A 27,565-nucleotide genomic window follows, 5' to 3' on the forward strand; every position below is an offset into this window, starting at 1 on the left:
CCGAGCCGATTCTCCCTCCCACACACCCGTCATCACCCTTGTGTTCGCGCTCGCCCTTCCGGGAGCTCTGGCGGGACATCGAGTCCTGCCGAACCCGGCTGCGGACATGGACGTGGACATGGCCACGGACGCTGCGCCAGCAGCTGCAGCTGCAGCTCCAGCTCCAGCTCCAGCTCCAGCCCCAGCTCCAGCCCCAGCTTCCTGTCAAGCTCCGGCACCAGCTCCGGCTTCAGCTCCAGCCACAGCGCCACCCGCGCCTTCGCCCGCCGGGAGTCCTGGCACCGTCAAGGTCGCCGAGCCCAGGCGGCGCAACCGGCCCGCGCTCTCGTGCATCCAGTGCAGGACGCGCAAGATCCGCTGCGACCGCAACGAACCGTGTGCCAGTTGCCTGAAGTCCAAGATCGTCAATTGCACCTATGAGGAGGCGCGCCGTCCGAAGCCGCGCCTATGGAGGCTGTCCCCAGCCCCGGCCGTGGGCCACCCCGAACTCTCTCCGACCGCAGCCGAGGACCGACTGGCTGCCGGCTCCGCTTTCGCCTTCCGGGACGCGGCAGGGCCGGCCCCGCCCCCAACTTCGGACCCTGCCCGGCCCGGTTCCGGCGCTGCGCCCCCGGAGCCCCTGCCGGTCACGAGCCCACATTCGCTGCCGCGGGCGCACCACGTCGACTCGGGCACAGGGACCGCAGGAGCCCTCGGCAGCACGACCGCGCTCGCCGAGCGCGTTAGGCAATTGGAGCAACAGCTTGCCGATGCGCTCAAGCGCCCGGAGTACAGCTCGCCGTTGTCGCGCTCGGCGCATACAGCATTATCCCCAGACCATGGGCCCTTTCCCCGGCGGCTCTCGGGAGCTAGCTCTGTGATGAATGGAGACAAACTCGTACGTCGCTTCGTCCTTCCCAAGTGCTGCATCGCTCCGTCAGCGTCGTCATTCGTGTATACCTACCTACGGTGAAAACTCGATCGCGCCTCACTGGCTGTGCGGCCACGCCTCGAACCTGTCGGGCTGACTGTCCGACAGTTTCCTCTCGTCGTCGACGTCGCCCAGCGCATCGAATCGGACAAGAGCTCCGACGTCCACTTCGTTTTGCACAAGTGCAGGGAACTAGGCAAAACCGTGCTGGCCAGAGGTACTCCCGCCTCTGTCTCCCTTCAGCTCGGCAGCGCCATACCGCCCCAAGAGACTGCCCTGCGGCTAGTCGACGCCTACTTCAGGACCTTTGAGTGCGTCTACAGGATCCTTCACCGGCCCACCTTCTGGCAAGGCTACCGGAAATACTGGGAACAGCCCGGCGCCACCGACTCGGCTTTTGTGGTACAGTTCCAACTCTGCATGGCCATCGGCACGTGCTTTGAGGACGGCGGACCGGCTCTCCGCCGTTCGGCTGCTCAGTGGATACACGAAGCTCAAGTTTGGCTCGTCTCCTCTTTGTCTTCCATGAAGTCGCGGTTCAACTTCGCCGGTCTCCAAATTTTGTGCCTGCTCCATCTGGCCAGGGAGACTTGCGGCGTTGGAGGAGACTTGGCCTGGATCAGTGCCGGCTCTCTGCTGCGAACCGCTATGCACCTGGGTTTACACCGCGATCCGGACAACGTCCCCACCATGTCCGCGTTCAACGCGGAAATGAGACGGCGACTGTGGGCCACCGTTCTCGAGATTGTGGTGCAGTCGAGCTTGGACTCCGGCGCCCCCCCTCTCCTGGGCCTGTCCGACTTCGACACCCGGCCGCCCTCAAATTACGATGATGACCAGCTTGCCGAAAATGCCAAGTTCCCCTCCATACCCCGGCCTCCGAACGCCTTTACGGAGACCACCGTCCAGCTCGCACTTCTTCGCTCGGTTCCCGTACGGCTGGCCATCGCCCAGTACGTCAACCACTTTAACTCACTCGGCACGTTCGAGGAAACCCTGAAGTGGAACAACGAGTTGACAAATGCATGCCGGACGCTTTCCGCCACCTTTCAGCCTTTCTACGATCCTGCAGGCATTCTTCCTAAACGCCTCTCGTTGTTCCAGCTCCGGCTGGCAGAGCACATGGTGCATCGCTTCTTCTTGGCGCTGAACCACCCGTGGCTGTGGTCAGCGCACAACAACCCCGCTTACTACTTTGCTCGGAAGATGTGTGTCGAGACCTCCCTCAAGCTGTACAGGGCCATTGCCACAGGGTCACCCGCCGGCGACTCTGGGACAGCAAGTCAATCCGACGACTTCACCAGACTCTCCACATGCGGGTACGGTGCGTTCCGATCGGTCCCGACTCTAGCTGTCCTCACGATTTGTCTCGAGCTCTTGTGGCAAGTCCAAGAAGACCGGTCCTTCCGCCATAGCATCAGCATCGACCAGCCACATGATCGGCCCGCTCGCGGCAGCGAAGCGGACATCAACAATCCCGTTGGCATGGGCATCGGGAGCGGTGCCGCTCCGCGACAAGAACTGCTTGAAGCCGTCAGGTACTCTATCGGCTGGGCTGAGCGGCGCATCCGGTGTGGAGAAACCAATGTGAAAGCTTACCTGTTATTCTGTGCCCTGCTATGCCAGGCCCAAGCGATCCAGCGAGGCGCCTCGGACGCAGAAGTGGAACGTCAGGTCATGAATTCGGTGGCGGAAGAGTTGAACCACTGCTTGCTCCTGCTGAAGGACGCCGCTGGCCGTGACCCCTCCCTGGCGTCGGCCGGTACGGCAACCAACGGCGGAAGGGTCAGTATATCCCACGGAAGTCCGCCTGAAGCAGGTGGTGAATGGGGACCAGATGAGGCGGTAAGGAGGGATCCTGACTTTGCTCCGGCCTCGGGCGGGCTGGCTGAGTTCGCACAGACACAACCCCGCGGGTTCAACTCCATCTTCAACATTCACGACGCCGACTTCTTTCTTGGCACCTGACCCCGCCACGCCGGTCCGGCTGTTTCCTCCTGACAGCCGCCTGAGGCGCCGTAACGAGCGGCTCCTCGCGGAAGGATTTCGACCGGTCGACCACCCACCCAGCCATGCGCCCCATGCGCTCTCTTCCTCGAGTCTCAAATACGGCCTCCTTCCAGTGGAAGCCCACTCGGAGCTAGAATGCTCTCACGACTGTGAGTGCTCCTCAATTTGCCAGCATTGCTCAAAGTCATCATAAGGCAAGCAATGCCGTTTCTTAGATTCGCTATGTAACTCTTCCGTTAACTCAGCGGACTGGAATAGACTGTTCCGAGTGTGCCGCACGATCAGCTCCCGAACTCGAGTTCAAAGGAGATCGGTAAAAGGAGACTTAGCAATGCACTCCCTGGATGGTATCTCAGCGTTTGGAAAGGAGATGCGAGAAACTTTGGAATGTCTGGAAGGATGCAACCCTGCCTCGACCGTCCATCACTGTGTCGAGAGCGAGCTCTAATCCGGGAATCGAGACCACCCTTCCTTGGGTGTCGTGGGTCTACCTAAGCCACCACTTTCGGGTTGCCCGCGGGCTCGGACAGCGGCAGTACCAGAGGTAGTCGGAGGAACCACAGAAAGGACATCGGTCTTGCTCCGCGCCATCGGGCTCAGTGAATGCGATACCACGCTCGGACTCCTTGTTCATGCTCTACCGTGATACCGGAGGTGGTTATCACCGGTGTTGTGCTTTGAACAGACCAATCTCTTTTCAAGCTAATGACTCCTCGCCTTGTCATGTTTCGTCAAACTGGCGAACCACAGTAATGCTATGTAGGTAGCTACAAACGCCAAAAGCTCAATTTATAAGGTAAATTTCAAATGCTCTCACCACCCCGAGAGCACCAAACTGCTGTAACTCGGCGAAGTCTCACCTCAACCGGGTCTTGACAAGACTATGCGGCCGGCAGTGTCCATCCCCGAGCGGTACGCTGGTCAGGACAGTTCCTTCAGCCCCCCGTTGCTCAGTCGACTGGGCCCGATTTCGAGCGCACGTTCATTGAAGCCCCCTCTAAGAGCACTGAAGCCCCGTCTAAGAGCATTGAAGCCCCTTCTACGGTCCCGCTTCGATTCTCATCGAGACGCCTCTGCCGCTTGGCCCAGGCGCTGCTAAATCCTGATGACTTGCGATGATATGTCAGTTGTTTCGATCCTGCTTAGCCGGCTCTCTCGGGACATTTTAGTCCGGCTCGGGCTGGCAGATGCCATTCCCACGGTTGGGTAAATCCAAGGAGGCTTGGCTCCACTGGCGTTGTGGGAGAGCCTTTACATAGGCTACAGTGTACCAACCTAAGAATATGGTATAGCTATAGAATTGCTCTGGCTCTATAGGATCATATGGTACGGAATAGTGACGGCCCCTTTATGGTTCAATCTTTACGCCTGTTCAATGGTAGCATTCCTATTGTTGAGCGAGGCAATTTGTTGTCGTCTGTAGTTCGAAGACGGATGTGATCCGGATCATTCAGGTTTCCAAACTCAACTACCTCCGACTGCTTGATCAGGACGCAGGTTGAATCCTTTTGACTATCACTCGACCGCCCAGAAGTCGAGGCCTTGGTTACTCTTCCGCCATGATAGGACCCGCTGCGGCGATCCAAGACAGTTCTCTTCCCTCCGCTCCCTTCCCCTCCTCCCCCCGCCGCAGCCTGTTGGGATATTCCAGTTTAAGAACTCGCGACCATCTTGGTGATTCCAAAATTTGCCTGACACCTCAATCGACAGCCTGCTCAAAGCGACCTCCGATGCGGTCCGTTGGATCGAGCTCACAAATGGCTATTTACGTGTCCTACCTTCATGGTCCAAGCTCACGAAGCGGTTGTCAAAACGCCAGACAAAACGCCAGACACAGCACTAGAGTTGCTCTTAAACCTCTCGCCAGTCCGACTACGGACGTACTTTTAAAGCAGAGTACGGCTTCAGGAATAGCTATCGTTGAGGAGCGGCGACGGGGGGGGGGGACCGAATGTGAGAGGGGATTCGGCATCCGCAACACAATGCGTTCCGCTGAAGCTGGATGGCGGACCAATCCGCTCAGAACACAACAGCGGCGTTGCCAGGTGGGTCTACTCGGGATGAAGCGCCCGAGGTTGGGCTCAGTTCATCCTAATTCGGAACACATCATATGCAACCCCCCCTCCTGATCAGTTAGACGAGAGAGATGTGCCGCTTGCAAAGAATTCTTGCGCAAGCCGCGGAAAATACGTGTTCATGTCCCTCACTAATCGGTTACAGAGACCGGCAGCTCATGACCAAAAACGTTTCTGCAGGTCTGGATGGCTGGATCAAGTTACTCGCCTCCCATCGCTGGAGTCTTCTCTGGATAGAAGTACAGCTTGATCTACCGAGCCCATCTAGTTTCTTATCTGGATCTCAGTCAGGCTGCTGTCGAGTATTGGACCCCTCACAGCCGTGTTGTCCACCTTGCCCTGGGTATGTCTCTCGAAGTTTCAGGTGCTAATTCGGTGAGCATGGCCACGAAGGCATGAACCTAGCTTGCACGACTATACATATCGCACATGACAAGCGTAGAGATCGTGAATATTCTGTGCATACACTATGCTCCCACGTAATTGTGGTGCTCATGGTATACTTACTGTACACAGTAAGTGCTTATGTTTATGTTCCCCTTTTATCTGTGAACGACAGTTCCCGCTATACATAACTGCCGGACTAAGTGCACAAATCCAGAGTTGTGCAATGCATTTCTGGTTTTTGTGCGCGATCGGCAATGTTATGCAGCCGGATGGTCTTGCGACCGGCAACGGGGTGGTCCGGTAGCAGTGGAGCAACTCGGCCCGGGCCAGGTGACTGATATGATCCAATCGACGTTCACTCTCTCTGCAAGGACACCCCTCTGAGGCGACACCATGGTTGTATCGCAGCCGCCTGGAAGCGGAGGCGATGGGCCATGATGGAGAGATGGACGTCCGTACGTTCGAAGGTGTCTTCGACTCATCTATATGCCTTGACTCATCTATATACAAAGGCAGGTTCGCCCGCCAGCACTGGGTTCTGTTCACCAACTCATGTCTTACCTTCATCACCAGTACCATTTCTCACGTAGCCATGGCTGGAGCAAGCTCCCTCCTCGGCGCTGCCCCTTTTGAGGGCCTGCCGGTCCCGGTCTCGTACCTGGCCGGCGCCTTTGCTTTGGTTTTCCTGCTCTGCCTCCGGGTGTCCAAGTTGGTGACGAGAACCGTGATGCCTCATCTCAACCCCAGGAAGGCATTCGAGTTCACAGACACGCGCGTCAAGAAGCACTTCGTCGTGAACTCGCGGCCGATGCTGGAGAGCTGGTTCTCTGCCCACCCCGACCAGCCGGCCCGAGTCATTGGTGACATAGGCGAGGTGACAGTGCTGCCGCACCGTCTGGCCAACGAGATACGGAATGACCCGCGCCTCAGCTTCGCACGCTGGATTACCCAGGTAACGTGATCTTGCCTGATAATCACCGGGCGCAATCTGGGCCGCTAATGCCACATTCAAAAGAGTTTCCATGCTTATCTCCCCGGCTTCGAGGGCTTCCGAGAGGGCGGCCGAGATTCGCACATCGTCCAGGATGTTATCATGAAAGACCTTACCAAGCATCTGAGTAAGCGACGACCGGCTGGCGAGGGAAGCGTTCTGCGTCTTTCTTTTACTCGGGCTAACATGTTTTGACCTTCCTCGAAGACAAGGTGACCGAGCCGCTCTCCCAGGAAACCGCTTTGGCTGTGGACGAACTGCTCCCGGCAGCTGATAACGAAGGTAGGGAAGCGTTGGAAGCCCCACAAACGAGCTGCCCCCAACGAGCTGCTAAGTTAACGCGGTAATGTTTACAGCATGGAGCCCGGTGGTGCCGCGGGAGATGCTCCTCCGTCTTGTTGCCCGTGTCTCCTCCCGCGTGTTCCTCGGCGAGGAGGTTTGCCGAGACCCGGACTGGCTTCGGGTGACCCGCGAATACACGGTGGATGGCTTAAAGGCGGCCGAAGATCTGCGACTGTGGCCCGCTCCGCTAAGATACTTGGTGCACTGGTTCCTGCCCTCATGCAGCCGTGCTCGACACCACGTCCGGGAGGCCCGCCGGATCATCAACGGCGTGCTCGAGAAGCGGCGCTTGCAGAAGAGCCTCGGGGAAAAGGTCCAGTTCGAGGACGCGATCGAGTGGTATGCCCGTTTGCTAGTCTCCTACGCCTTCATCTCCGCTGATAATGAAACACGGGCAGGTTTGAGCGCGAGGCTCATGGACGGCCATACGACCCGGCCGCCGCTCAACTCATGCTGTCCTTCGCTGCCATCCACACCACGACGGAGCTGGTCACCCAGGTTATGACAGACCTGTGCAAGAACCCCGAGATCTTCGGCGAGTTGCGACAGGAGATCTCCCAGGTGCTTCGCGCCGGCGGGTGGAACAAGAACTCCCTATACAACATGAAGCTGCTCGACAGCGTCATCAAGGAAAGCTTGCGCTTGAAGCCGACCAGTATCAGTACGGTTTTTATCCCTTTCTTGTCTTTACACATTCAACGGTGTCTAACTTGAATACTTCGGGTAAAGTCCTGATGCGCCGGGTTGCCACCGACAATGTCCAGCTTTCGGACGGCACCTTCATTCCGCGGGGCGACACCATCGCCGTTTCCGCACAGCACATGTGGGATCCGGAGGTGTACGACAAGCCGCGCGAGTGGGACGGGCGGCGCTTCCTGCGCATGCGCGAGACCCAGGGCCAGGAGCACGTGGCGCAGCTGGTCAGCACCAGCCCAGAGCACCTCGGGTTCGGGCACGGCCAGCACGCCTGCCCAGGCCGCTTCTTTGCCTCGAACGAGGCCAAGATCATCTTGATCCATCTCCTGATGAAGTACGACTGGAGGCTGGCCGAGGGCGCCCCCGTGCCCGAGGTCCGGTATTACGCCTTTACTCTCCTCACAGACCGTGCCACCAAGCTGGAGTATCGTCGCCGAGAGCCCGAGATCGCCATTTGAGCCTGCTCGGTCCCATCAAGGCAATGCAAGGGAGGAGTCACAAACAGACGGTAGTACTTTGGTTCCAGTTTTCAGCCCATCCACATCCCTATCTCTAGCAGACTAGGGTAGCGTTACGGCCTCTGAATATTTTGTCCTGCGGCTTTGTATCGTTCCCAGATTGCGCTTGGAATACCTAGTTACCGGATCGCCTGAGCTGAATGAACGGATGATATGTATGTGGCGGTGCGTCGCCACGGTTTTGCCACTGGTTTTCCGCCGAGTTGTTTGATTCATTCAAAGTCCAACCGGAACAATTCCAGGTTGGTCCAGCATGTAAGGCAGGTACTTCCATGCAGTGTCCCTACACGGACCGAGTTTGCAAGTCGGCAGAGGATCAAGGAGAAGGTGACTTCCAGCACTGCGGGCCGCTGTTTCTATTTTTGGTGCCCCTGCTTTCCCCCGCATTGCCCGAGAGTTAATTTCACCTGCATTCACATTAAACGGAAAATTTTGCAGACGGCCACCTCTCACGGAGCCAACCTTGCGCAGGCATTTCGGCGACCGGCAGAGATCCATCCCAGGACGCAGCGGACCGCATCTTCCCTTCCGTCAAAAAACCGCGGCCAGGGAACACCCACCCATCCCAGCTTGGATCATTTCCTCCCGAATTGGAGGGTGGCCGTTGGCAAGCGCAAGCTGGACACAATTCCAGGAGCCATGGGAGAAATCAATTGGATTTACCCGCCCCAATTAATTCCAGGTTGTTCCAGAACCAGGCTGTCATGGTTGACTTGCCGGTTTCGTGACTTGGTCCACTAAAACTCTCGGCGCCGTCCTGCCCCGGCGAGCCCACCACGCTGCCTCGTCGTGCATTGCGTGGGATGGGTGACTGATCCTTCGTACACTAGTGTAGGTAAGGTAGTGTATGCATCAAATAACGTCAGGGGGTGAGGTACTGACAGAGGAAGCCCGGCGCCCCTTGCGATTCTCGCAATATTTAGGGGTAGTGTTTGCTAACCAAGATTCCTCGGGCCGGTCCAATAGGTAGATTGCTAGTTCGAGCGCGGAGCGCCTGGCCCAGTTCCGCGTTGCCCTAAGCCGTTGGCGCACCCTTCTTGAAGCACATCTGTCCTCCTTTGAGCCGCCCCGACTTCCTGCCCGGTTCCTCCGACCACAGGACGCCAACCGCCCCGCCGTCCCACCGGCAGCGCAATATCTTGCCATCTGTGTAGTGGAGGATGCGCTAGTGTCCATACACAGTAGGCGACTGCTACGCTCCTGTTCCTTCGGCGCTCTTCCGGCTGCGACGCGGCGCATTCTCCGCCGGCCAACCCGGAAACCCATCCATGGCTGCCAGTGATCTGGACTCGACGCCGCGCGCCCGCTCGTACACTACCACGGTAGTCAACCTTATATAAATAAGCAAGGCGCGGAGCTGGCTCTCCCTTTCAGCCTCACGACCTCAACCCTGTCCGGCTCTTGGCCATCCTTGACATCCCGCTTCCTCGGGCGCAGCTCTACCGCTCCTCTGACCTCGGATAACCAGCCCGCCATGGACCTGCTGGCGCTTCTGCTTCTTTCGACGGCCCTGGCGCCTGTGCATGGCTCCCCGGCGCCGAACCCGACGCCCATCGCCGTGCGTCACGGGCGGCCGCTCGACCGGCGCGAGCCTCTCGACATTGGCGATCCAGCATCGGTTGCGCCCACCGGCACCATTACCCTTACCCCCCCTGCTCCGGGCTGCACGACCACCTTGACAGAGAAAAACTCGTTCCCTTGCACCTGGGACGGGACGACTACCGTTTACCCGACGACAACAGTGCTGTACCAGGAGGTCAATTGCCACGGCTGCCCTTACCTCGACCTGTCACAAAGTTTCTATAACTGCCCCAACCAGCATATCACAGCAACTCTGTCCGTGGGAGTCGCGAGCACCTCCTGGAGCACCGTCTGTCGGCCCTCGGGCCAGCGGTCGGATACCAACGCGGCTGCCGCAACACCGACCGTGCCCGCCGGCGGTGCTCCAGTAGCTTCCGCATCTAACAGGAGGCCGAACGGCCCGCCCCCTTCGCCGACATTGCGCCCCGCAGCCGCAGCCAAGGTCGCCGGCGGCGGCATCGAGCCGGCGGCTTGCACGACGACCTACATAGTCCAGCCGCCGCAATCGGCGGGCAAGACCCTGACGACGTACGCAAGCTACACGACAACCACGGTGCCTCTGGATTGCGCCGGCTGCTCGCTTGCCATCAGCACCGGGCTGGTTGGGTACGGGCCCCCGGGGGTTTTCACCACGACCACGACGCTGCCTGTCGGTGCGATCACCACGTACAAGTGCCAGTGATGTTGGTGGGAAGATTCACTCGGAGGAAAGAGCCGATTTTGGGGTCGGTATCGCCTAGTCTTTGTTCACGATTTGTTCAGGTGAAAGGAGAGTGCGATGTAGACGACCGGCTTTGAACTGCTTGTGGGTGAATGGTCACGGTTTCCCATTGCTTGCCTACTAGCAGCGGGACCAACAATAGGGGCAATCATTTGCACCTTGTGTCATGACTTTGCGCTGCCAAGAATATTTTGTGCGGAATCATTCTGATCTTGAGAATTACCGCGACACCACGACACTTCGACGGCGATTTACATGCCTACCCCTGTTTGGCGCCTTCTCACCTTTGCTTTTCAGGGGTCAACCCTTCCCTATCCGGGATACTTAACCCATGGGGTCCACACTCGCCGCCAACCGTAACGCAATTCTTCTAGCGCCGCAGTCTCGGCGCCTCACGGTCTTGAATCCTCAATTCAGCTGCTCCAAGGCGTTGCGCAGCGCCTCACCGACCGGTCACCGCGCGGCACAGGCAACGGGATGGAGAAAAGCAACAAGGGCGGGGAGCCCTTCAGGCGGCCACCCACGTCGCCCAAAGGCCATCTCAGAAAGAAGGCGCGTTGGCAGGCGCCCCCGCGGCCGTTTGACTCGAAGTCGGATGAAGACGGCGCGCCGGAGCCGAAGCCCCTCTTTCTCGGTGGCTACGCCGTTCAGCAGGCGCCGTCGGCGGCCACCGAGTTCAAGATTCGGGGCAGAGGCAGGTCTCCCGCTGCGCCCAAGTCTGAGCCCGCCTGGGAGGAGGACACCTCGGAAGCACCGTCGTTCCGGCGCCACGAGAGCGCTTTCTTCTCCGCTGCAGACAGCATTTTTGCCCAGGTGCAGACCATCAAGACGGTCGTCACCCAGAGCGGCTACGCGCTGAGCCATCCCATCGCGAGAGCCGCCGAGAACATCAACGCCCAGTTATGCCGCCTGAGCGGCGTCTGCCGCGCAATGTGCGGCGAGATTCAGAGCATGGCGGCCGATATGGAGCAGCTGTCGGCGCATGGGGAGGGGTTGAGACGGGAGCTCGACGCGGCCACTTACAAGCTCGACTACGCGAGGAAGGACTTCGCTGAGCAGGCCCAAGACCTGAAGTTGGCGGCAGCCAAGGCGGATGACGACGTGCGCCGGCTAAAGCTTGAGGTCAAGGATCTAAACGCCAAACTGAAGAGTCTTGAGGGCAGTTATCGCTCAATTCAGGGGGAGCGGGCGAAGCTCGCGGCGGAAAAGCTGAGTCTCGAAGCTTCGGTGCGAGACAGGGACGCGGCAGTTGAGAAGGCGACGGCCGAGTGCTGCAGATTGCAGGTCCTGGTGCGAGAGAGGGACGAAGAAGCCGAAGAGCTCAAGTCGGAAAATCTAGAGCTGCGCGGCTTGGTGCAACAGCGAGACGCGGAAATCGCAAGGGAGAAGGCCGACAACACCAGGCTCCGTAGCCTCATTCTCGAGAAGGAGGCACAGAGTGCTACGCTGAGCGGCCTACCCACCACGCCGCTGTCACCACTAGCCCCGCCGGCGCCCTTCTCGTTCCCGACGAGCGATATGATTCAAAACCTGCCAAGACCAGCCTTCCCTTGGCCCCCCGGGCCTCCAGATACTTACATCAAGCAGGAGGTTCCTGATCAGGTTCCAGACCAAGCAGCCTCATCCGTGGCTTTCACTCCCGAGGAATGCGTGGCAGGCCAGCCCATGCACCTACCGGATCCCGTCCAACAGCTCTATCAGTTTGGCGCGGGTGTAGCAGAACTCCTCGGCAGACTCTTCCGCGTCGACTGCCCGGTTTCCTCCAACGCCGCATTCATCGGCTTCCTCTCACGGCTGGGCGCGGCACCAGCTTCACACCTCATCCACACCAACCCGCCCCCAACTGCTTTCTGGTCGCTCGAGCCCTCGTGGACGCCTCTCCCGGCGACGCCTCCCACCTTACCGCCGACCCTCGAGGAGAGGTTCACCCTTCTCTGTCTCCTCTTCCCCTTCCCAAACTCAAGCAGCCAATCCTCTCCACCACCCGCCGCTGCCAACCCCGCCAACGACGACAACGGCCAGCGTGACAGCGAAACGACCAGCTTCCAGCTTCTCGCCTCTCTCCTGACCGCCCTCATAAAGGCAGACCACAGCGCCTCGCCGCGCGCAGGCCTGGCCTTTTTGAAGACCATGTCGGTGCTCAGGCAGCAGCAGCAGCAGCAACAACAGCAGCAGCAGCAGCAGCTCATCCCACCCACAGCCGGACAAACGCCACCAGGCCCGAAAACAGGGGTCCTAGGAGGAGCAGCAGCCGGAGGCGCCGTCTCGGTGTCGGCAGGCAGCAGCAGCGCCGCCCACGCCCGCACCATGCTCTTGTCCATCGCGCTGTGCGAGCTCTGCCGCGTGCTGGAGCGGACCTACGCGGGCGCGAGCTCGGGCGTGGTGGCCGCGCCTGCCGGGCAGGGGCTGCAGGACTGGTGGTGGGCTGTGTGCGGCATCGGCAGCGGCGGCGGCAGTGGCGGTGGCGCGCATGGCACGACGTCGCCTCTCTTGGCGCTGGCGGATGCGCTGGAGTATGCGAGCAGCGGTGGTGTATCAGCTACAGGCCATTGGGGGGATTCGACAGGGAAGAGGGTGAGGGCGGAGATGGTGAGGGAGAGGCTTGCGCGGGACTGCGGTGACCACTTCTGCGCGTGCGCCGCCTCGTTTCCCGCTTCTTCTCTGGAGTCGCCGCCGCCCTTGGGGTCTTCTTCCTCCTTCTCCTCTTCTTCTTCCCGGCGCCCACGGGCGGGTAGCAGCAGAACAAGTTCCCATGACACCGGGTCGACTTCAACCCCTGAAAGCGGGCCCGGAGGGGAGAGGGAGAGGGAGAGGGAAATTGGGCTGCTGCACTGCGGAGACGGCACCGGCGGCGGCTGCTTCCTGGTGCTCGATTTTTCCCAATGCAGCCTGCGGCTCGTGGACTGCCGGCTGGCCGACATGAAGCCGAACGCGGCGGAGCCGAGGAAGTTCGACTTGACTGTCTCGAGGGCGAGGGCGAGGGCGGGGAGGGGAAATGATGGGGAGAAGGACGACGACGATGACGAGGAGGGGGAGTTGATGAGGGTGGCGGCTGCGCGGCGGGAGGCGTCGGCGTTTTGGCTGAGGTACGCCATGGCGGACGAGTAATGATTGTGCTGCGCGCGTGGTCGGCGGATGACATGCGGTTGGGGGGTCATTTGCTTCCAGGTTGTTTATCCAGCAAGGCATAAGTGAGGCCTTGACATACAGGCACATGCAGCGATGGTACTTGATATTTGCACTTTGCAGTTGGCGGGCAACTGTGTGGGACGGTGACTGCAGAGTACAATCGTGAGATAGCATGGGATGGAATGGATTTCTGCGTCTCCACGCTCAGCTGGCGATCTCCCTCAACATTACGTGGTTTCGGACTCCCCGAGAGTTGCTTGCAAAGTTCAGCCAGTTAAGGCATTTGCATGCGCACTTATGAGAGCCCGCCTAGTTCTTTGCGCCTTCTCTCGCCCCAGTAACTTACCCCGGTAACTCGCTGGCCGTGCTTTCCACTTGTAGGTACCTCAACATCCTGCCGACTGCCACTTCTTATTTCCGCTTTTATCTTTCCAGACCAGCAAACCGATCCTCCCTCCCAAGCTACCTGCAGTCAATTGGTTCACAATGACGAAGAAGCGACAAACCAAGGCCAAGGCCGAGGCCGAGGCCACCATGCCGCCCACCAACGACGCTCGCGCAAACGATATCAACGACGACGACTACGTGCCGGCGCCCCACGCCGGCTTCCACGAAGATGAGCGACTGTGCAAGGAGATGGTGGCCCGCGTCGCCTCGCCGTTTCCGCTCGAAATCCGCCCTTCCTCCCTCTGCGTCGGCTCGGGACTGTTCGCCGCCGCCGGGATCGACGCCGGTCGCGAGATTTACCACGCCGTCCCCGACCTCGCCGCCGTCGACCCCGGCAACGAGTCTTTCTGTGATTGGTGTTTCGAGGACACAAAGCTTGGTGTCAGCAACGCGTCGAGTCCCAAGGCGGGAGAAAACGTCAAACTCTGCTCGGCATGCAAAGCCGCGAGGTTCTGCTCAAAGGTATGTTGGCAGATTATAATCACGGTAAGAGATAAACCGCGCAGTTCTCGGCTGACCCCACGACACAGGATTGCCAGAAGATGGCCTGGAGCGCTTACCATAAGGACGAGTGCAAGGTGCTCAAGGGCGCACCCGCGATGAAGCCCCAGCACCTACTCGCCCACCGCCTGTTTTTCTGGCACAAGCGCGGCTACTCTCTGGGCAAGGCGTACGGGCTCCTGCAGACGCACTTCGACGCCATCTCGAAGGATCCCGACCGTCTCAACGAAGTCCTCGACATCGCCATGGCTGTCCAGGAAGCGACCGGGAAGCGGGCGCGTATGGATCTCGTCTGGATGATCGTTCCGGCAGTAAGTTCTTTCAATCCTCTACCCTCTTCGACAATCGCCAAGCAAACAATCAGGACAGACTCGGTAATTGACACTTATCTGTCGGGGACAGCTGCGCGTCAACTGCGTGAGAATGCGGCCGGCAGAAAAGAACGAATCGGTCGGCTATGCCTTCGAGTTCCTGACCGCCGTAATCAACCACTCCTGCGATCCCAACGCCTTGGTCTTCTTCCAGGGCCGCGAGCTCCGGGTCCGCTCGCTGAAGAAGATCGCTCCAGGGGAGGAGATTACCATCTGCTACATCGATCCGACCTTTGACGTGGCCGCGCGCCAGGAAGTCCTCAAGCGCGAGTACTTCTTCGACTGTTCCTGTAAGAGTTACCCACTGTGCTCCTTTCGAACTTGATATTAGTGCACGTCCTAGGCTGACACGCCCACTCGATCAGGCGCCCGCTGCACATCCGAGCTGGCTGAACAGCGCGCCTTGCTCGGCGGCAGCCGAGATCTCGGCCCCCTCCACCAAGCCCAGCGCCAAATCCGCGACCTCCTCCGCTCCGCAGTCCGCGCCTCCAAACATCCCGGCATCTACCCGGACCTGGACGACCTCCCAACCGTCGAGACCAGGCTGCGGACCATCACGGCCACCGCATCGCCGTGGCCCGACCACTTAGAGCCGCTGCCTGCGGCCCGCCTCTCGCTCGCCCTGCTGTATCTCGACCAAGGCAAGCCCATCCCTGCGCTGCGCTGCGCCCTCAAGGGCAAGTTCCTCAGCAGCCGCAGCCGGGGCGGGCCCGAGTGGGTCAACGAAATGATGGACGTCGTCAAGGTGCTCGTCGTCACGGGCTGCTTGCGTCCCGACGAGGCGGCGTTTGAGGACAAGACGTTTCCGGAGCTGGACGACATCCGCGCGGTTACCTATGGGTATGTGTATGAGCTCTGCCGTGAGGCGAGCAGGGCTTTTGGCGGGGATGTCAACTACACCAAGGGGATTTGCGGTATGTGCACAGCCCTGATGGCGAAAAAGGCTGGGCCGCGGCCGGGAACCAAGGAGTTCAGGGAAGAATTCGACGCTGCGCAGGAAAAATTGCTGACGTGGGCGGGGATTGAGGTCGCTAAAGGGGTTGTCCTTTCTTAAGGGGGGAGATCATCATTGCGAATTTACGGCTCTCTTAAGGATGCTGAATCACAGTGAGTTATCATACAGAACGGATGCGAGATCAAGGGGGATATCACACAAATGGTTCATAGATCATGATGCGTTGTCATACATAATCGGTAATGCAGGAAGGATCAGAGTTGCTTGACGGCTATGTTGGGGGTTGATTTCCTAGCAAAGTCTACCAATCTGGGCGCTGTTGTGCGTTACGCCTCTCATAGCCGCGGGAAAATTAACCAAATATCATCACCAATCTCCTTCCTCTGACAACGGAGTAAGGATTCCCTCGCTCTCGCTGTCCGATGATGCTTCCAGAAGCTCGACGATGCCGTCACCGATCAGGACTGACAGGGCTGCACGGGGTTTGCTAGTGAGAAAGTCAGCAGCTGGCGAGTCTACTTCTCCGGAGGACAAACTTCGGGGAATGGATAGACTCACCACTCCTCACCGTGACCGACCACAGCCACTCCCTTGCCCTTTGCGAAGCCAGAACTGCTCATGCCAGGAAGGTTGGCCTCCTCGCGACAGGTAACCGCTTCTTTCTCACCGGACACAGCCTTCTTTCCCTTCTGAGCCGCGCCCTGAGCAGCAGGCGCTCCCTTCTCCACGGCAACCAGCAGATCCCACAGCAGGTCCACCGAGTTCCGCGGCGCGCTCGTGTCGGCCCGGAACACCAGATACCGCGCCGCCAGCTCCGCCGTCGTCGGCGTCAGCAGCAGGTTCCACACCTCCTCCATCTCGGCCGGCAGCCACACACCTGCGTCCCGCAGCCGGGCCCGCACCCAGCTGCCGCACAGGCCGGGACGCCAGGTGTACTCGACCCGCGACTCACCACCAGCTGGCTCCTCCTTTCCCTCCTCCTCCTCTTTCCCACCCTCACCCGGAAAAAAGAACACGGCAGCATCGGGCTCAGCCCGCCACGCCGACGCCACCGCCCCGGCCGGGACCTTGCAGAGCAACTTCCGCGCCAGCTCAACCACGTCCATCTTGTTGTCCCCGGAACCGTTCCCAAAGCCTTTTCCCTGGCAACCGTCATCGTCCTCCTGGCGATCGCCACCAGCCGCGCTCAACACCCCGCCCAAACTAGCCAGCAACAACCCCCGTAGCGCGTGCGCATACCCCACCGCCGCGCGGTCCAGCATGCGCGAGAGCAGCAGCTCGTCGCGCGCATGCCTGCCGCCGCGCCCGTACTCGGAAGCGGCCGCGTCGACAAGGTAGGCCACGGCGGCGTGCATGGGCGCCGCGAGGCGGTGCAGGGCGGCGCGCCAGTCGGCGAGGCGGCGCTGGTAGCGGCGGCGCTGTTGTAGGGCGATTTCTTGGGCGCTGGCGCTATCGGCGTCCGGGTCGAAGTCGGGGGTGGTAAGAGAGAGGGAGGGCATCGTCGGCAGCGGGTGGGCGAGGACGGTGAAGAGCGGGTTTGGATGGTTCGTATTCGTCGTGCTGGCGGTGTCTGGGCCGCTGGTGCTGCCGCTGGTGCTGATGCTGCTGATACTGCTGCTGGAGCTGCTGCTGGGCGGCTGGAAGCCGAGGGCGCCGCTGCGGAGGAGGATGTCGATGGCCTGGACGTGCAGGGCGGATGCGGCAGCGCAGAGGGCCGTCGTGGGCTTGCCGGCGCTGCTTCTGCTGTTGCTATCGTCGGCACCGCTGTCGCTGCTGCTCTCGCTGTCGCCGAGGCTGACCGCCGAGGAGAGCCTGTGATGGGGGACGAGGTCGATCAGGACTTCCAGGACAGCCGGCTGGGCGTATTTGTTGGCACACTGCGTGACAAGAATCGGCAGATAGTCCGTGTCGTGGGGCAGGCGGCGGGCCAGCCAGCCGATGGCGGCGGGCGAGCGGGCTTGCTTGAGGAGAGTCTTGTAGAGCGCGTCCGGCGGCCCGAAGCGGGTGTGATCCTTGTCGCAGTCGTGCAGCCATAACAGGACCTCGAGGCGGCCGTAGCGCAGCGCTTCGTCTTGTGCCTTATTGTACAGCCATTTCAGGCTGAAGTTGAAGGGAGTCGCTGGGTCGGCGGCCAACTTCATCAGGACCCCGAGGCAACGAAGGGCGCCACTCTGAATGCACAAGCTCATGAGCAGGTGGATGCCACTCCCTCCGTGGACGCGAAGCAACTGGCCGTTGGGGCAATCCGCATTCTTATCGAGCTCGCTTAGCTTCAGATCCTCCTCCAGACTCTCGCGGTCATCGGCGTCAATGGCGGAGCTGACGGGGTTCCGAGGGTAGCCGACGAAGGGAACCGTCCTGATCCTGTCGCGCCTCCGTTCCAGATACACAAGCCGAAAGACCGCCTTGCTCACAAGCGCGAGTGCCAGCAGATCGGCACCGCTCAGCATGTGAGACTCAACCAAGGCGCGGATGACCTCGACTCGCACGAGTGGGTGCTGCGGAATGGTAGCTTGCTTGGCCATTGTGCTGACTTTTGAAGGAGTCTGCTGTTGGTGAGAATGAGTTGATGGATGGAGGGAAGGAACGGGAAAGATACTTTGCAGCAAGGTGAGCGTTAAATACTAGAGGAGACATGCTGTTCCAGACACAGGCCAGCCAGGCACACCACTTACGTGACATTCTCTGAATTTTGCTGTTCGCTGCACGCTAAGCACTCAACCGCTTTGTAAACAAGCTGGCGAGCCCCTTTGTTCATTGTTGTCCCGGCAATTCCGGACCCCCTTTGTCTCTGACGGCGACAATCCAGAACCTCCGACACACCGCCCGGATTATCACAAAAACAGCGAAACACCACAGTTCTGTAGCAATGTCCCTCACTCGTACTTCTTGCGCACCAGTTCCGGCCCCAACCTGGCAGGCTGTTCCAACATGACAGCCGGACCCGCCACAACCGACTCCTTGGTTGGTGCGCCAATTTGGTCTGCGACCAGGGCGATGATTACGCCCCTGGCTTCAAAGGCCGCCGGGATGGTGACATTGATTGGGCGATCGGGAAACCCCCTGGTATCGATGGGCACGCTGATGTTGAGCACGCCGTGGCAGAACACGGCGTAGTACTGGATGCAGGGGTCGAAGACAGGTTGGTTGTCCGCGTCGGTGAAGTTCAGCGTGATGGTGGCGCCCGGCGACAGACTGGTAGTGTTGGAGGCCGCGAACAGGGCCGGCAAGAGCTGGCGGGGATGGGGGTACTCGGGGTTCTCGGGCGGGCAGCTCCCGGGCACGATCAGGTCGTGGGTGCTGTACAGAATCTGGTTGGCGTATGGGAAGGTGGTGTCGGCGGGGCCGGCAAAGGGGTTGGTTTTCCAGAGATCCATCAAGGCCCAGGCTTGGTGCCGCGCCTCGGTCTGCGACATTGCAGCTATGGCACCCCTGGCCGACTCGGCTTTGACCTGTTGGGCGAGCCCCGCCAGGAACGCCATGCTGGAGATCTCGAGCACGGTCATGAACGTGAGGTATGAGTGCGGGTCGCTCAGCGGGAAGATGTATTTGCAGGCGCCGGGTTTGATGGACGTGGGCGAGATCATGTTCTGGAAGACGCGGAGGTGGCCGGCCTCATTGTTGCGGATCTCCATCAGACGAAAGCGTGTGTTGTTGGGCATGCCAGCGGCGATGAAATCTTGGTCGGTAAACCGCTCGATGCCCTGCTGGTAGAACTCGAAGATGATCCATTCGGCAGACAGCAGGTTCTGCCACACCTCGTCGTCCTCACCTGGAGGGCCATCTTCGGTCGGGAAGACGGGATCCTGGATGTTGCCGGGGAAGGGCCGCTCGATGCCCCAGTAGCTGCTATAGTGATCCGACTCGCCCGGTATTGGACCGTATGTTGGATCCGCCAGTTTCTGCGCCTCTCCAGAGTACCGAGGAGGTACCCTGGGCGGGACGTTGGCCGCAGTCCGTGGAACAAGGTACGCCACCAATAGCACGATGATGAGGCACCATCGCAGCATCGTCGAAAGCCGCGTGGCGCTCGTGCCACTGACCGGGCGCTGAGGAAAAGGAGGAGCTCTAGGTGACATGGAGATAGATAAGCTATCCAGCATCATAGGTATTTCGCGGAATCGGCACAAGCAATAGAAGGGTGCGGGATAACTAGGAGTTCATGATGTTGGGGGAGAAGACACGAGACGAAGCCGTCTCAGGGCGGACCTTTTGCATTCCGCTGCCGGTTGCAGGCTGGTACGGGCGGGATCGGTCAACTACCAGGTAGTGGGAACGCCGGAAGGTGCGAGTGGCCTGTCAGTCGGGTGGCAGATTCGAACCTTGAAACGGATGAAGAATCAGGCGAGTCGGACGTTGCCGAAGTGAGGCGGGCTGGATGAGGGAGGCGGGAGGCAGCCTGTACCTGGTAGGTTTCCTGCCTGAAAGGCTGGCTGTGCAAACCCCACGCTCCCAAGAAGTGGAAAGGAAAGACCAAAGGTTTGCAGGATGGGGAGAAGATGCTCTTCGCTCCTGCCGTAGATATCTACCGGAGCAACTTGAGTGTTTGTTCAGGCAGCCATGTGTTTCCTCCCACCATGTCATAATGGGAAGGCCCGCTTGCTTGGACCGGATGAAGCAAGTGCTGGTTTCGTGCCAGGCAGTTTTGACCGCCCGTGCTTCGCAAATGCGGCGTCTCGCAGACCAAACAGTATCGAAGACAGTTCAGGTATCGACTAGAGCAAAACGTCTTTCCAAGAACAGCCATTTCGCATGAGAAGCCGAGGACTTCCGCTGCGTGTCTTGCCAAGCCGACGCTCACTATAAACGGTCGCTTCGAGGAGATTGACGGACTCTTGAGGCAGCAGCAAGTTTTCCAGGTTGTGGACAAGCGACAGCCATTCTCGCGACGATGTGGTTCTTCACGCTCCTGGCCCTCGGGGTCCCCGTTCTGTACCTGCTCAACCGGTGGTCGACAAGCCGGAACGAGCGAAGGCGCATCGAGCGAGAGGCAATCCGTCGGGGATGCAGTCCGCCGCCCGTCATGCCGAGGAAGGGCTTCATGGGATTTGGCTGGCTCGCCGAGGGTCTCCGGGCCACCAAGACCGACAGGGGGCCACAGCACGTAATTGAGTCCATCGACCAGGAGATGGGCAAGGACGTGCACACGGTCCTCGTTGGCATCTTCGACTACGACCTCATCGTATCCCGAGACCCTGCCAACGTGCAGGCGGTCCTCGCCACCGAAGCCCACGATTGGGACATCAGCGAGCACCGAGCGGCCAGCTGGGAGCCGCTGGTCGGCCACGGCATCTTCACGTCGCGCGGCGAGAGCTAGAAGCATTCGCGCTCCCTCATCCGGCCGCAGTTCTCGATGCAGCAGATCAACGACCTCGACTTGCTCGAGCGCCACGTGCAGCAGTTGATCGCCGCCATTAGCAGACACCGCGACGGTGGTTGTGCGCAGGGATGGACCCGCAAGTTCGACTTGCAGCCGCTGTTCTACAACCTCGCCCTCGACGTGGTCACCGAGATGGTCTACGGCTACTCGGTGCACTCCCAGAATCCTGCCGAACGCGTCGAGCTCCCGGAGCTCCCTGGCCACGAACCCTCCGACCGCGCGAATATCGGAAAGCACATGGATGCAGGCAAATTCTGGGTCGAGACACGCGGCGCGCTCTGGAAATACCGCTGGTTGCTGCCGTCCTGGCCGTTCAGCAAGCATTGCGCCGCCGTCCACAAGTACGCCGAATGGTTCGTGCAGCTCCGGCTCCGTCGCGGGGACGATTACCTGGACGGGCTACAGCATCAGCAGGGAGCGGCCAACAAGGATCGCTACGTCCTCCTGCACGAGCTCGCCAAGATGACGCAGGACCCCGTCGAGCTACGCAGCCAGACACTCAACGTACTCATCGCCGGGCGCGACACGACGGCCGCGCTGCTCGGCTGGGCGTTCTACCTGCTGGCTCGCCACCCGCGAGTCTGGAACAAGCTGCGCCGGGACGTGCTGGAGAAGTTTGGACACAACCCGCCGCGCGGATTTGGAACCAAGGAGTTCCGCGTTCTGCTGCCGTATTTGCACGCCGTCATCAACGAGACGCTCCGCGTGGCGCCCGTGGTGCCGCTGAACGAGCGTGTCGCGCTCCGCGACACGATACTGCCGCGCGGGGGCGGTCCCAACAGGGACCGGCCAATCTTCGTGCCCAAGGGGACCCAGATCCTGATCCCGACGTATGCCATGGCGCAGCGACCGGATCTGTGGGGGCCAGATTACGACCAGTTCAGGCCTGAGCGGTGGTTGGAGGACGGCGGGCGCAGGTTCGGTTTTGAGTTCCTGCCCTTCGGAGGAGGGGTCCGGCAGTGCCTGGGGCGTAAGTGAGCCGGTGATAAGAATGCTGACGGAATACGAGGACTTGCGTCCAACTGACTGCGCCGCAGAACAGTTTGCGCGGATCAAAGCAGCCTACGTGACCGTGAGGCTGCTGCAGCGGTACGACAGGATTGAAAACGCCGAGACGCCGCCGGACGGGCCAATGCGGTTTCACCACACCATCGAAAACAGGAGCGGGAGCGGTGTCCAGGTCCGATTGCATGAGGCAGACGCGGATCCGTCAGCGCCATAGTTAGCATCGAATCCCTCCGGATTACCCGGTGCTGGCGCGGGCTGTCCTGAAGGGTAGGAGCGTGTGGCTGCTTTCGAAGCGAGCTTGAGACCTTGCATTTCCGTCCAACAGAGATTGGTTAGCGGTTCAGCGTAATACAATATCAATGTGAGAAGAAGCCTTACCAAATCCCAGCTTGGCATTCGAATTTGTTTGGCATCTGACGCGTCATTTGGAGCGGCCAACGGCAGGCGGGCTGACCACCACGGATTTATGTTCTGTCCATACGGGGCTCCGCAGATCAGCCTCCCCGCGTCAACCCCGCAAAGCCACGCCGTTGCAAAGCTGTGCACGGCAGTGTCGGCTTTAAGGCAATCCGGGATCCATCCATCCACGACAAGCTCTTTAAAGAGCGTGACCTCTTGTGAAATAAAGGTCACCTCAGCGGCCTTCATCACTCTCGGGTGTAGGACTTCTTTCCCTTCACTTTTCTCCCCACGACAGACGACATTTATTACCAGCCGAGGTAGCAACATGCCGGTCAAGCCGGAAGCCAACAAAACCCTCCGGGGCCACAAACTGCTGGTCGTCGCGCCGTGGAAGGTGCCCGACGACTTTGTAGCAGGGCTTGCAGCCAAGTTCCCCGATCTGGAGGTCGTTTCCCATGTGGAAACGTGGACTGGCGGCGGAGACCTCCCGCGGGTTAGCCTGCCGGCGGAGACGTGGAAGGACGTGACAGTTCTCTTAACTTTCACCAGCCTGCCGACGCCCGCGGAGGCCCCCAAGCTGCAATACGTACAGGTGATGACCGCCGGGGTGAACCATCTGGTGGACACGCCCATCTACAAGGATACGGATATCGCCTTCTGCACTGCTAACGGGGTGCACGGGTGAGTCTTGGGGAGCGAACTTACTCTGAGCAGGCAGGATGGTGGAAAGGCTAACGCTGGAGAGGCCGCAAATATCCGAGTGGGTTATCGGCACCTACCTTGCGTTTGAGCATCGCTGTAAGTGGTCTCAAATAGCGCCGTGAGATCCAAACGGTGGGCTGAAGCTAACCCAGAAGGCAGTTCCGCAATACCTCCAGCAGCAAAGAGAGGCCCGTTGGGACAGGGGGAACCTGCTGACGCTGGACGACGCCGAGGGCAAGACCGTGTGAGCATCCCAATCTTCCCCTATCCACCACCATTGCACAAACACCATCCCAGCATGCTAACCCGAGTGTGCATCAGCGGCATCCTGGGCTACGGCAGCATCGGCCGTCAGACGGCGCGCGTCGCCACGGCGATGGGCATGAAGGTGCACGCGTACACGCTGCACCCGCGGCCGACTCCCGAGTCGCGGCGCGACCACGGCTGGACGCCGGCCGGGCTGGGCGATCCCGAGGGCGTCCTCCCGGCGCGGTGGTTCTCGGGCCCGACGACGGCCGACCTGCACGCCTTCCTCGCGTCCGGGCTGGACCTGCTCGTGCTGGCGACGCCGCTGACCGAGGCCACGCGGCACCTGCTGACCCGGGCCGAGTTCGAGGTGCTGGCGGCCGACGGGCGCGCCGGCCGCACCTTCGTGTCCAACATCGCGCGCGGGCCCGTCGTCCACACGGCCGACCTGATGGCCGCGCTCGAGGGCGGCCTGATCCGCGGCGCCGCCCTCGACGTGACCGACCCGGAGCCGCTGCCGGACGGCCACCCGCTGTGGACGGCCAAGAACGTGATCATCACGCCGCACATATCGGGGGCGTCGCTGAAGTATTTCTCCCGCATCTTGGCCATCTTGGAGTGCAATCTGCAGCGGCTGGCCGACGGGGCCGAGCTGGTGAACCGCGTCGACCGGAGGAGGGGGTACTAGGGGAAAGAGACAATGCTTGTTTACTCTTGATTGGGTACGTCAATAGAGATGCAGTTCCCAGAAATCGAGGGTGGAAAAGAGGCATGGGCAGGACCAAGCAAGGCGGCAAACCCGGATCATCCAGCTTCAAGGAGTTGTCTGGAAGCGACGTCAATAAACCACTTGCCCACCAGTCCCCCATCCGACATCCTTCGTTGCGAGAGATCGTCTCCGCCCGAATACCAGGCGCATAAGGCCCCGGTAAAGCGTGCCCCAGTGATGCTGGTGGAACTGGAAATGAGGACCGCAATCAAGAGGCAAAAAAGGCCAGCCTTTGGCAACTTCGACATTACCGCCCGAATTTCCGTCCATAATCGTGTCTCCTACGTCAAGGCTGTTCCTAAGAAAGCGGTCTTCTCGTCGACAGCTCGTTTTCGGTGAGCGTGGTCAGTTGAACGCCGACACCGAGATGTAAGTGACGCAGAAGTTCGGTGTGTTCTTCACGCTCCGGCATAGCAATGGGCTGGTCTTGTCTTGAGGCGCACACGGCTCCTCCACGCAGCCCGGGCTGCGGGGTCATGGACATGCAGGATGTGCCAGCCTATTTAAATTATGCGGCTCCTCAGTGGTAATTATGCGGCTCTTCAGCGAAGCCGCAGGTATCCCACGTGGTGGCAGTGCCTCGTGTCACTTCGGAACCGTGCAGGCGGCACGTGTGCAGGCGGCCCCGGTGGGACAGCGCGGTCATTTGGACCAGGGTGATTTGTCTTTAAAGCCGACGACAGGCGTACAAGTACACATTTATACAGCGTCCGGCCAGCCAATCTGCCTGGTCCGCAGGACGGCGCAGTAGTTGACGGACCAGCTTTGTGGTCTACCGCAATCTCCTGCTGGGTCACAGTCTTGCCGTGGGCCGGTGATGTTTCCGCGTGCGGTTGCATAAACCACAACCAAGAGCCATTTTCTTGACTGATGAAGCCCTGTTGACTCAACTTCCCACATAGTCAGCTGGGAAGAGGGGCTACTCCATCATTACCGAGTGAATCATGTCACGAGACGGCCTCATCAGCCCGTTGGAGCAAGCGCCGCTAGGACTTAGTCCTAGGCTGTTGACCCAGAGGCCCTCTATAGGTTTTCTTTGTTGCCCAGGACTTCCAACATTTGGGATGGTTGGCCCAGTTGCCTACCGTAACACGCTGTCGTTCTGCCTCCCAGCAGGTTGTGGGTTCAATTCCCACCACACAGTTCCGCTGCACGCGCCGGGCCCTTTGAGTAGATACGTTTACTCGCACCTACCGAATGTGCAATCGCGCCACTGTGTGATGTTCGGGCTCTGGGGGATTTGTGGGTTTCTGGGGGCTCTATCAGTTCGGTACAGCTACGCGAGTAGCTGCCCATACGCTTTTACTTCTACCTTCCAGGTTTTACAGGAACCAACTCCCGATGGCTTTTTGGCTGCTCACAGCATTTGAATCGCAAACCAGCTCACGTCCCGTCTCTCCACCACCGCCCACCACATTGACTTTTCCCTGATACCCTCCTTTCAGCCAACCCAACGACACTGAACCAAAGCGAAGAACCACGAAAGAAAGAAGAGAAATAGACCAAGACATGTGCACCACCTACACGACATACTACAGCTGCGGCCACCTCCGCAACCAGCGACTCATCCGCTGCGCCCGCCGGCACGAGCACCTGCTCACCACCGTGCGCAACACCGACTACACACTCGACTGCCGCAGCTGCGCGCAGCAGCGCCGCCGGCGCAGGTGGTGGCATGATGCGTCAGACGACGGCAGCGTCGACCTCAACCTCGACCTCAACCTCGACGTCGACGTCGGGCGTCGTGATGACCGCGACTACTACGACTACGAGTACGAGTGTTACGAGCGCTCGTACCGGCACTATCCGTGGCGGGAGAGGGAGTGGAGGCGGTGGTTGTTGATGTTGGATTGACTCGTTGGATGGGGCTCGACTGGAGTGGGTTTAGATGGGCTTCGAAGGGCATGCTGCATGCGGGTACTATTAGACTGATTGGTGAAAGGGGGAAGACGGCAGGTTCACAGGGGGCGGTGGGCAGGTTGGTTTTGAGTTTGACTTTCGGAGCTGGATGTCATCCTTCCTTTTCTCAATCTATATGGGCTCAGTCGTTCAGCACCTCGACGTACGGCTCTGGAAGGGCGGATGGAATATTTCCTAGGTGTTTAGACTCCTGACTTCGTGCTGAGGGGTAGAGCTGGGACGGTGCGTGACGGGTCGGGGAAAGAAGAGTGTTGGGCAACGCTCTCCGCAGTGCTTTGGTCCCTCGGCGTGCTGGCTAGGAGCTCAATGATAATGAATGTGCTGTTAGAAAGCAGTCAGGTTGGTTTTAGATCTCTCGCACGTGAGCGCTGTGGGGAGCTAGTCGGGTTGAGTCCTCCCACCCTTATCAACCCCGCCCACTTCCCTTCGAACGGCGTCCACGGGGTGTGGTAACTACGTGATGGATTTGGTCGGCCAGGTAACGTTGCAGCTTGAGCACAGCGCGTCTGCCATGCAACAGAGCAGTGAGCGTGGTAACTTGGGGTGGACATCAGTGACTTCCCCCACATCTCTACCCCTTAATCTGCCCCTCTCCAGGCACCAACTCCGCGGTGCGCTGCACCGACACTTACACCGTGGGTTTTGCGAAGTTTTCTATTCGCGATTCAGGAGCGCAGCTGGCCTACAGTAGCAGCTAACCTAACAGTCGGCTTTAATATGGCCTGCCTGCGGAAATTATGCGGCTCTGCCCTCCAGCGATGCAACCCAGCGATCGTAGCCTGGCGGGGGTTTGGTTCTGAGCTACCAAAAGAGGAACCGAGAACTTTAGAACTTTCGGATGGAAAGAGACCGCAGCCGAAGACTGAAGCAAGGTCTTTTGCTGCTGATCTTCGAGGCGTTGACATAAAGTACATCGTACTCCACAGCACCCGCCCTACCTAATACATCATGGAACAACAAGTTGCAGGCTTTCTTGACGTCTTTTTTTCTTCTTTTTGCATTCTTTGACCATTGCTTGCCGGTAGACGCTGAAGGACAGTAACTAGCCCTGTCCTTGAACCACCCATTTTCGAGACCTAGTGGCAGCGACCCTGCTCGGTGCCACCCCCTGGTTTGGAACCCCGTCCCGCGGCGCGAATCAGAGTCGCGCTCCGTTGGTTCTGACCTTCCCGATTTGGCTCGAACTTGGGGAACTTTTCTCTCCCGTGCCGGGTACCTGGTGATCCATAGCGCATGCCACTGCCGACCACGCGGAGGGTTGCAAAAAGCGCTTGGCTACTCGATCGGGGAGTCCCATTGGCTGTTCGTCGTCCCTGTCATCACAACTACTCGGCCAGGGGGAAGGAGGGCGATTTTGCCATCGCCGATAAGGACCGAGATGGCGTTGGCGGCGTTGCATTCGGCGGGATGACGTGACCCGGTCGTTCACGCTCGGCGGGCCCGGGCGCGCCGAACCGTGACACTCTGTCACGGGGAGATGCTAGTGCGCTCGTGGCCGAGTGCA

At 59.9% G+C, this 27,565-nt stretch overlaps 10 protein-coding genes across 10 annotated transcripts; 8 read left to right on the forward strand and 2 right to left on the reverse strand.

Moving 5' to 3' along the window:
- The first annotated feature begins 1 nt into the window (after nt 1).
- On the forward strand, nt 2-3,039 carry THITE_2116191 (uncharacterized protein). Its single transcript, XM_003653579.1, has 3 exons — nt 2-877; nt 1,019-2,755; nt 2,813-3,039. Exons 1-3 carry the CDS (start codon nt 119-121, stop codon nt 2,876-2,878), a joined length of 2,562 nt encoding a protein of 853 aa, XP_003653627.1. The 5' UTR covers nt 2-118; the 3' UTR covers nt 2,879-3,039.
- Nucleotides 3,040-5,974: 2,935 nt separating this feature from the next.
- Nucleotides 5,975-7,869, forward strand: THITE_118259 (uncharacterized protein; the record flags this gene model as incomplete). Its single annotated transcript, XM_003653580.1, has 6 exons — nt 5,975-6,334; nt 6,428-6,500; nt 6,581-6,655; nt 6,730-7,054; nt 7,114-7,376; nt 7,445-7,869. 6 exons carry the CDS (start codon nt 5,975-5,977, stop codon nt 7,867-7,869), a joined length of 1,521 nt encoding a protein of 506 aa, XP_003653628.1.
- A 1,430-nt stretch (nt 7,870-9,299) lies between these two features.
- Nucleotides 9,300-10,450, forward strand: THITE_2116193 (uncharacterized protein). The gene has a single exon (XM_003653581.1). The coding sequence runs from the start codon at nt 9,404-9,406 to the stop codon at nt 10,190-10,192; it is 789 nt and encodes a 262-aa protein (XP_003653629.1). The 5' UTR covers nt 9,300-9,403; the 3' UTR covers nt 10,193-10,450.
- Nucleotides 10,451-13,436, forward strand: THITE_2116194 (uncharacterized protein). The gene has a single exon (XM_003653582.1). It carries the CDS (start codon nt 10,709-10,711, stop codon nt 13,337-13,339), a length of 2,631 nt encoding a protein of 876 aa, XP_003653630.1. The 5' UTR covers nt 10,451-10,708; the 3' UTR covers nt 13,340-13,436.
- A 458-nt stretch (nt 13,437-13,894) lies between these two features.
- Nucleotides 13,895-15,733, forward strand: THITE_2144701 (uncharacterized protein; the record flags this gene model as incomplete). Its single annotated transcript, XM_003653583.1, has 3 exons — nt 13,895-14,269; nt 14,834-14,969; nt 15,045-15,733. 3 exons carry the CDS (start codon nt 13,895-13,897, stop codon nt 15,731-15,733), a joined length of 1,200 nt encoding a protein of 399 aa, XP_003653631.1.
- Nucleotides 15,734-16,000: 267 nt separating this feature from the next.
- THITE_109922 (uncharacterized protein) lies at nt 16,001-18,159 on the reverse strand (the record flags this gene model as incomplete). The annotated part of the gene is made up of 2 exons (XM_003653584.1): nt 16,001-16,121; nt 16,193-18,159. The coding sequence occupies 2 exons, from the start codon at nt 18,157-18,159 to the stop codon at nt 16,001-16,003; spliced, it is 2,088 nt and encodes a 695-aa protein (XP_003653632.1).
- Nucleotides 18,160-18,510: 351 nt separating this feature from the next.
- THITE_2048418 (uncharacterized protein) lies at nt 18,511-19,644 on the reverse strand (the record flags this gene model as incomplete). The annotated part of the gene is made up of 1 exon (XM_003653585.1): nt 18,511-19,644. The coding sequence occupies one exon, from the start codon at nt 19,642-19,644 to the stop codon at nt 18,511-18,513; it is 1,134 nt and encodes a 377-aa protein (XP_003653633.1).
- Nucleotides 19,645-20,525: 881 nt separating this feature from the next.
- THITE_118257 (uncharacterized protein) lies at nt 20,526-22,236 on the forward strand (the record flags this gene model as incomplete). Its single annotated transcript, XM_003653586.1, has 3 exons — nt 20,526-20,912; nt 20,952-21,984; nt 22,052-22,236. The coding sequence occupies 3 exons, from the start codon at nt 20,526-20,528 to the stop codon at nt 22,234-22,236; spliced, it is 1,605 nt and encodes a 534-aa protein (XP_003653634.1).
- A 353-nt stretch (nt 22,237-22,589) lies between these two features.
- Nucleotides 22,590-24,243, forward strand: THITE_2116195 (uncharacterized protein). Its single transcript, XM_003653587.1, has 4 exons — nt 22,590-23,105; nt 23,170-23,222; nt 23,286-23,370; nt 23,448-24,243. Exons 1-4 carry the CDS (start codon nt 22,750-22,752, stop codon nt 24,058-24,060), a joined length of 1,107 nt encoding a protein of 368 aa, XP_003653635.1. The 5' UTR covers nt 22,590-22,749; the 3' UTR covers nt 24,061-24,243.
- A 1,407-nt stretch (nt 24,244-25,650) lies between these two features.
- Nucleotides 25,651-25,995, forward strand: THITE_2088791 (uncharacterized protein; the record flags this gene model as incomplete). Its single annotated transcript, XM_003653588.1, has 1 exon — nt 25,651-25,995. The coding sequence occupies one exon, from the start codon at nt 25,651-25,653 to the stop codon at nt 25,993-25,995; it is 345 nt and encodes a 114-aa protein (XP_003653636.1).
- Between the last annotated feature and the right edge of the window lie 1,570 nt (nt 25,996-27,565).

The sequence above is a fragment of the Thermothielavioides terrestris genome, chromosome 2 (genome assembly GCF_000226115.1).
Source record: "Thermothielavioides terrestris NRRL 8126 chromosome 2, complete sequence".
NCBI classification, from domain to species: domain Eukaryota; kingdom Fungi; phylum Ascomycota; class Sordariomycetes; order Sordariales; family Chaetomiaceae; genus Thermothielavioides; species Thermothielavioides terrestris.

Coding starts and splice junctions, on each gene's coding strand:
- THITE_2116195 (XM_003653587.1), top strand. CDS start 22,750: ATGCCGGTCAAGCCGGAAGCCAACAAAACCCTCCGGGGCCACAAACTG. Junction 23,106..23,169: donor ACTGCTAACGGGGTGCACGG/GTGAGTCTTGGG, acceptor AACGCTGGAGAG/GCCGCAAATATCCGAGTGGG. Junction 23,371..23,447: donor GACGCCGAGGGCAAGACCGT/GTGAGCATCCCA, acceptor AGTGTGCATCAG/CGGCATCCTGGGCTACGGCA.
- THITE_2116191 (XM_003653579.1), top strand. CDS start 119: ATGGCCACGGACGCTGCGCCAGCAGCTGCAGCTGCAGCTCCAGCTCCA. Junction 878..1,018: donor TGATGAATGGAGACAAACTC/GTACGTCGCTTC, acceptor ACTGTCCGACAG/TTTCCTCTCGTCGTCGACGT. Junction 2,756..2,812: donor AATGGGGACCAGATGAGGCG/GTAAGGAGGGAT, acceptor GAGTTCGCACAG/ACACAACCCCGCGGGTTCAA.
- THITE_2116194 (XM_003653582.1), top strand. CDS start 10,709: ATGGAGAAAAGCAACAAGGGCGGGGAGCCCTTCAGGCGGCCACCCACG.
- THITE_2116193 (XM_003653581.1), top strand. CDS start 9,404: ATGGACCTGCTGGCGCTTCTGCTTCTTTCGACGGCCCTGGCGCCTGTG.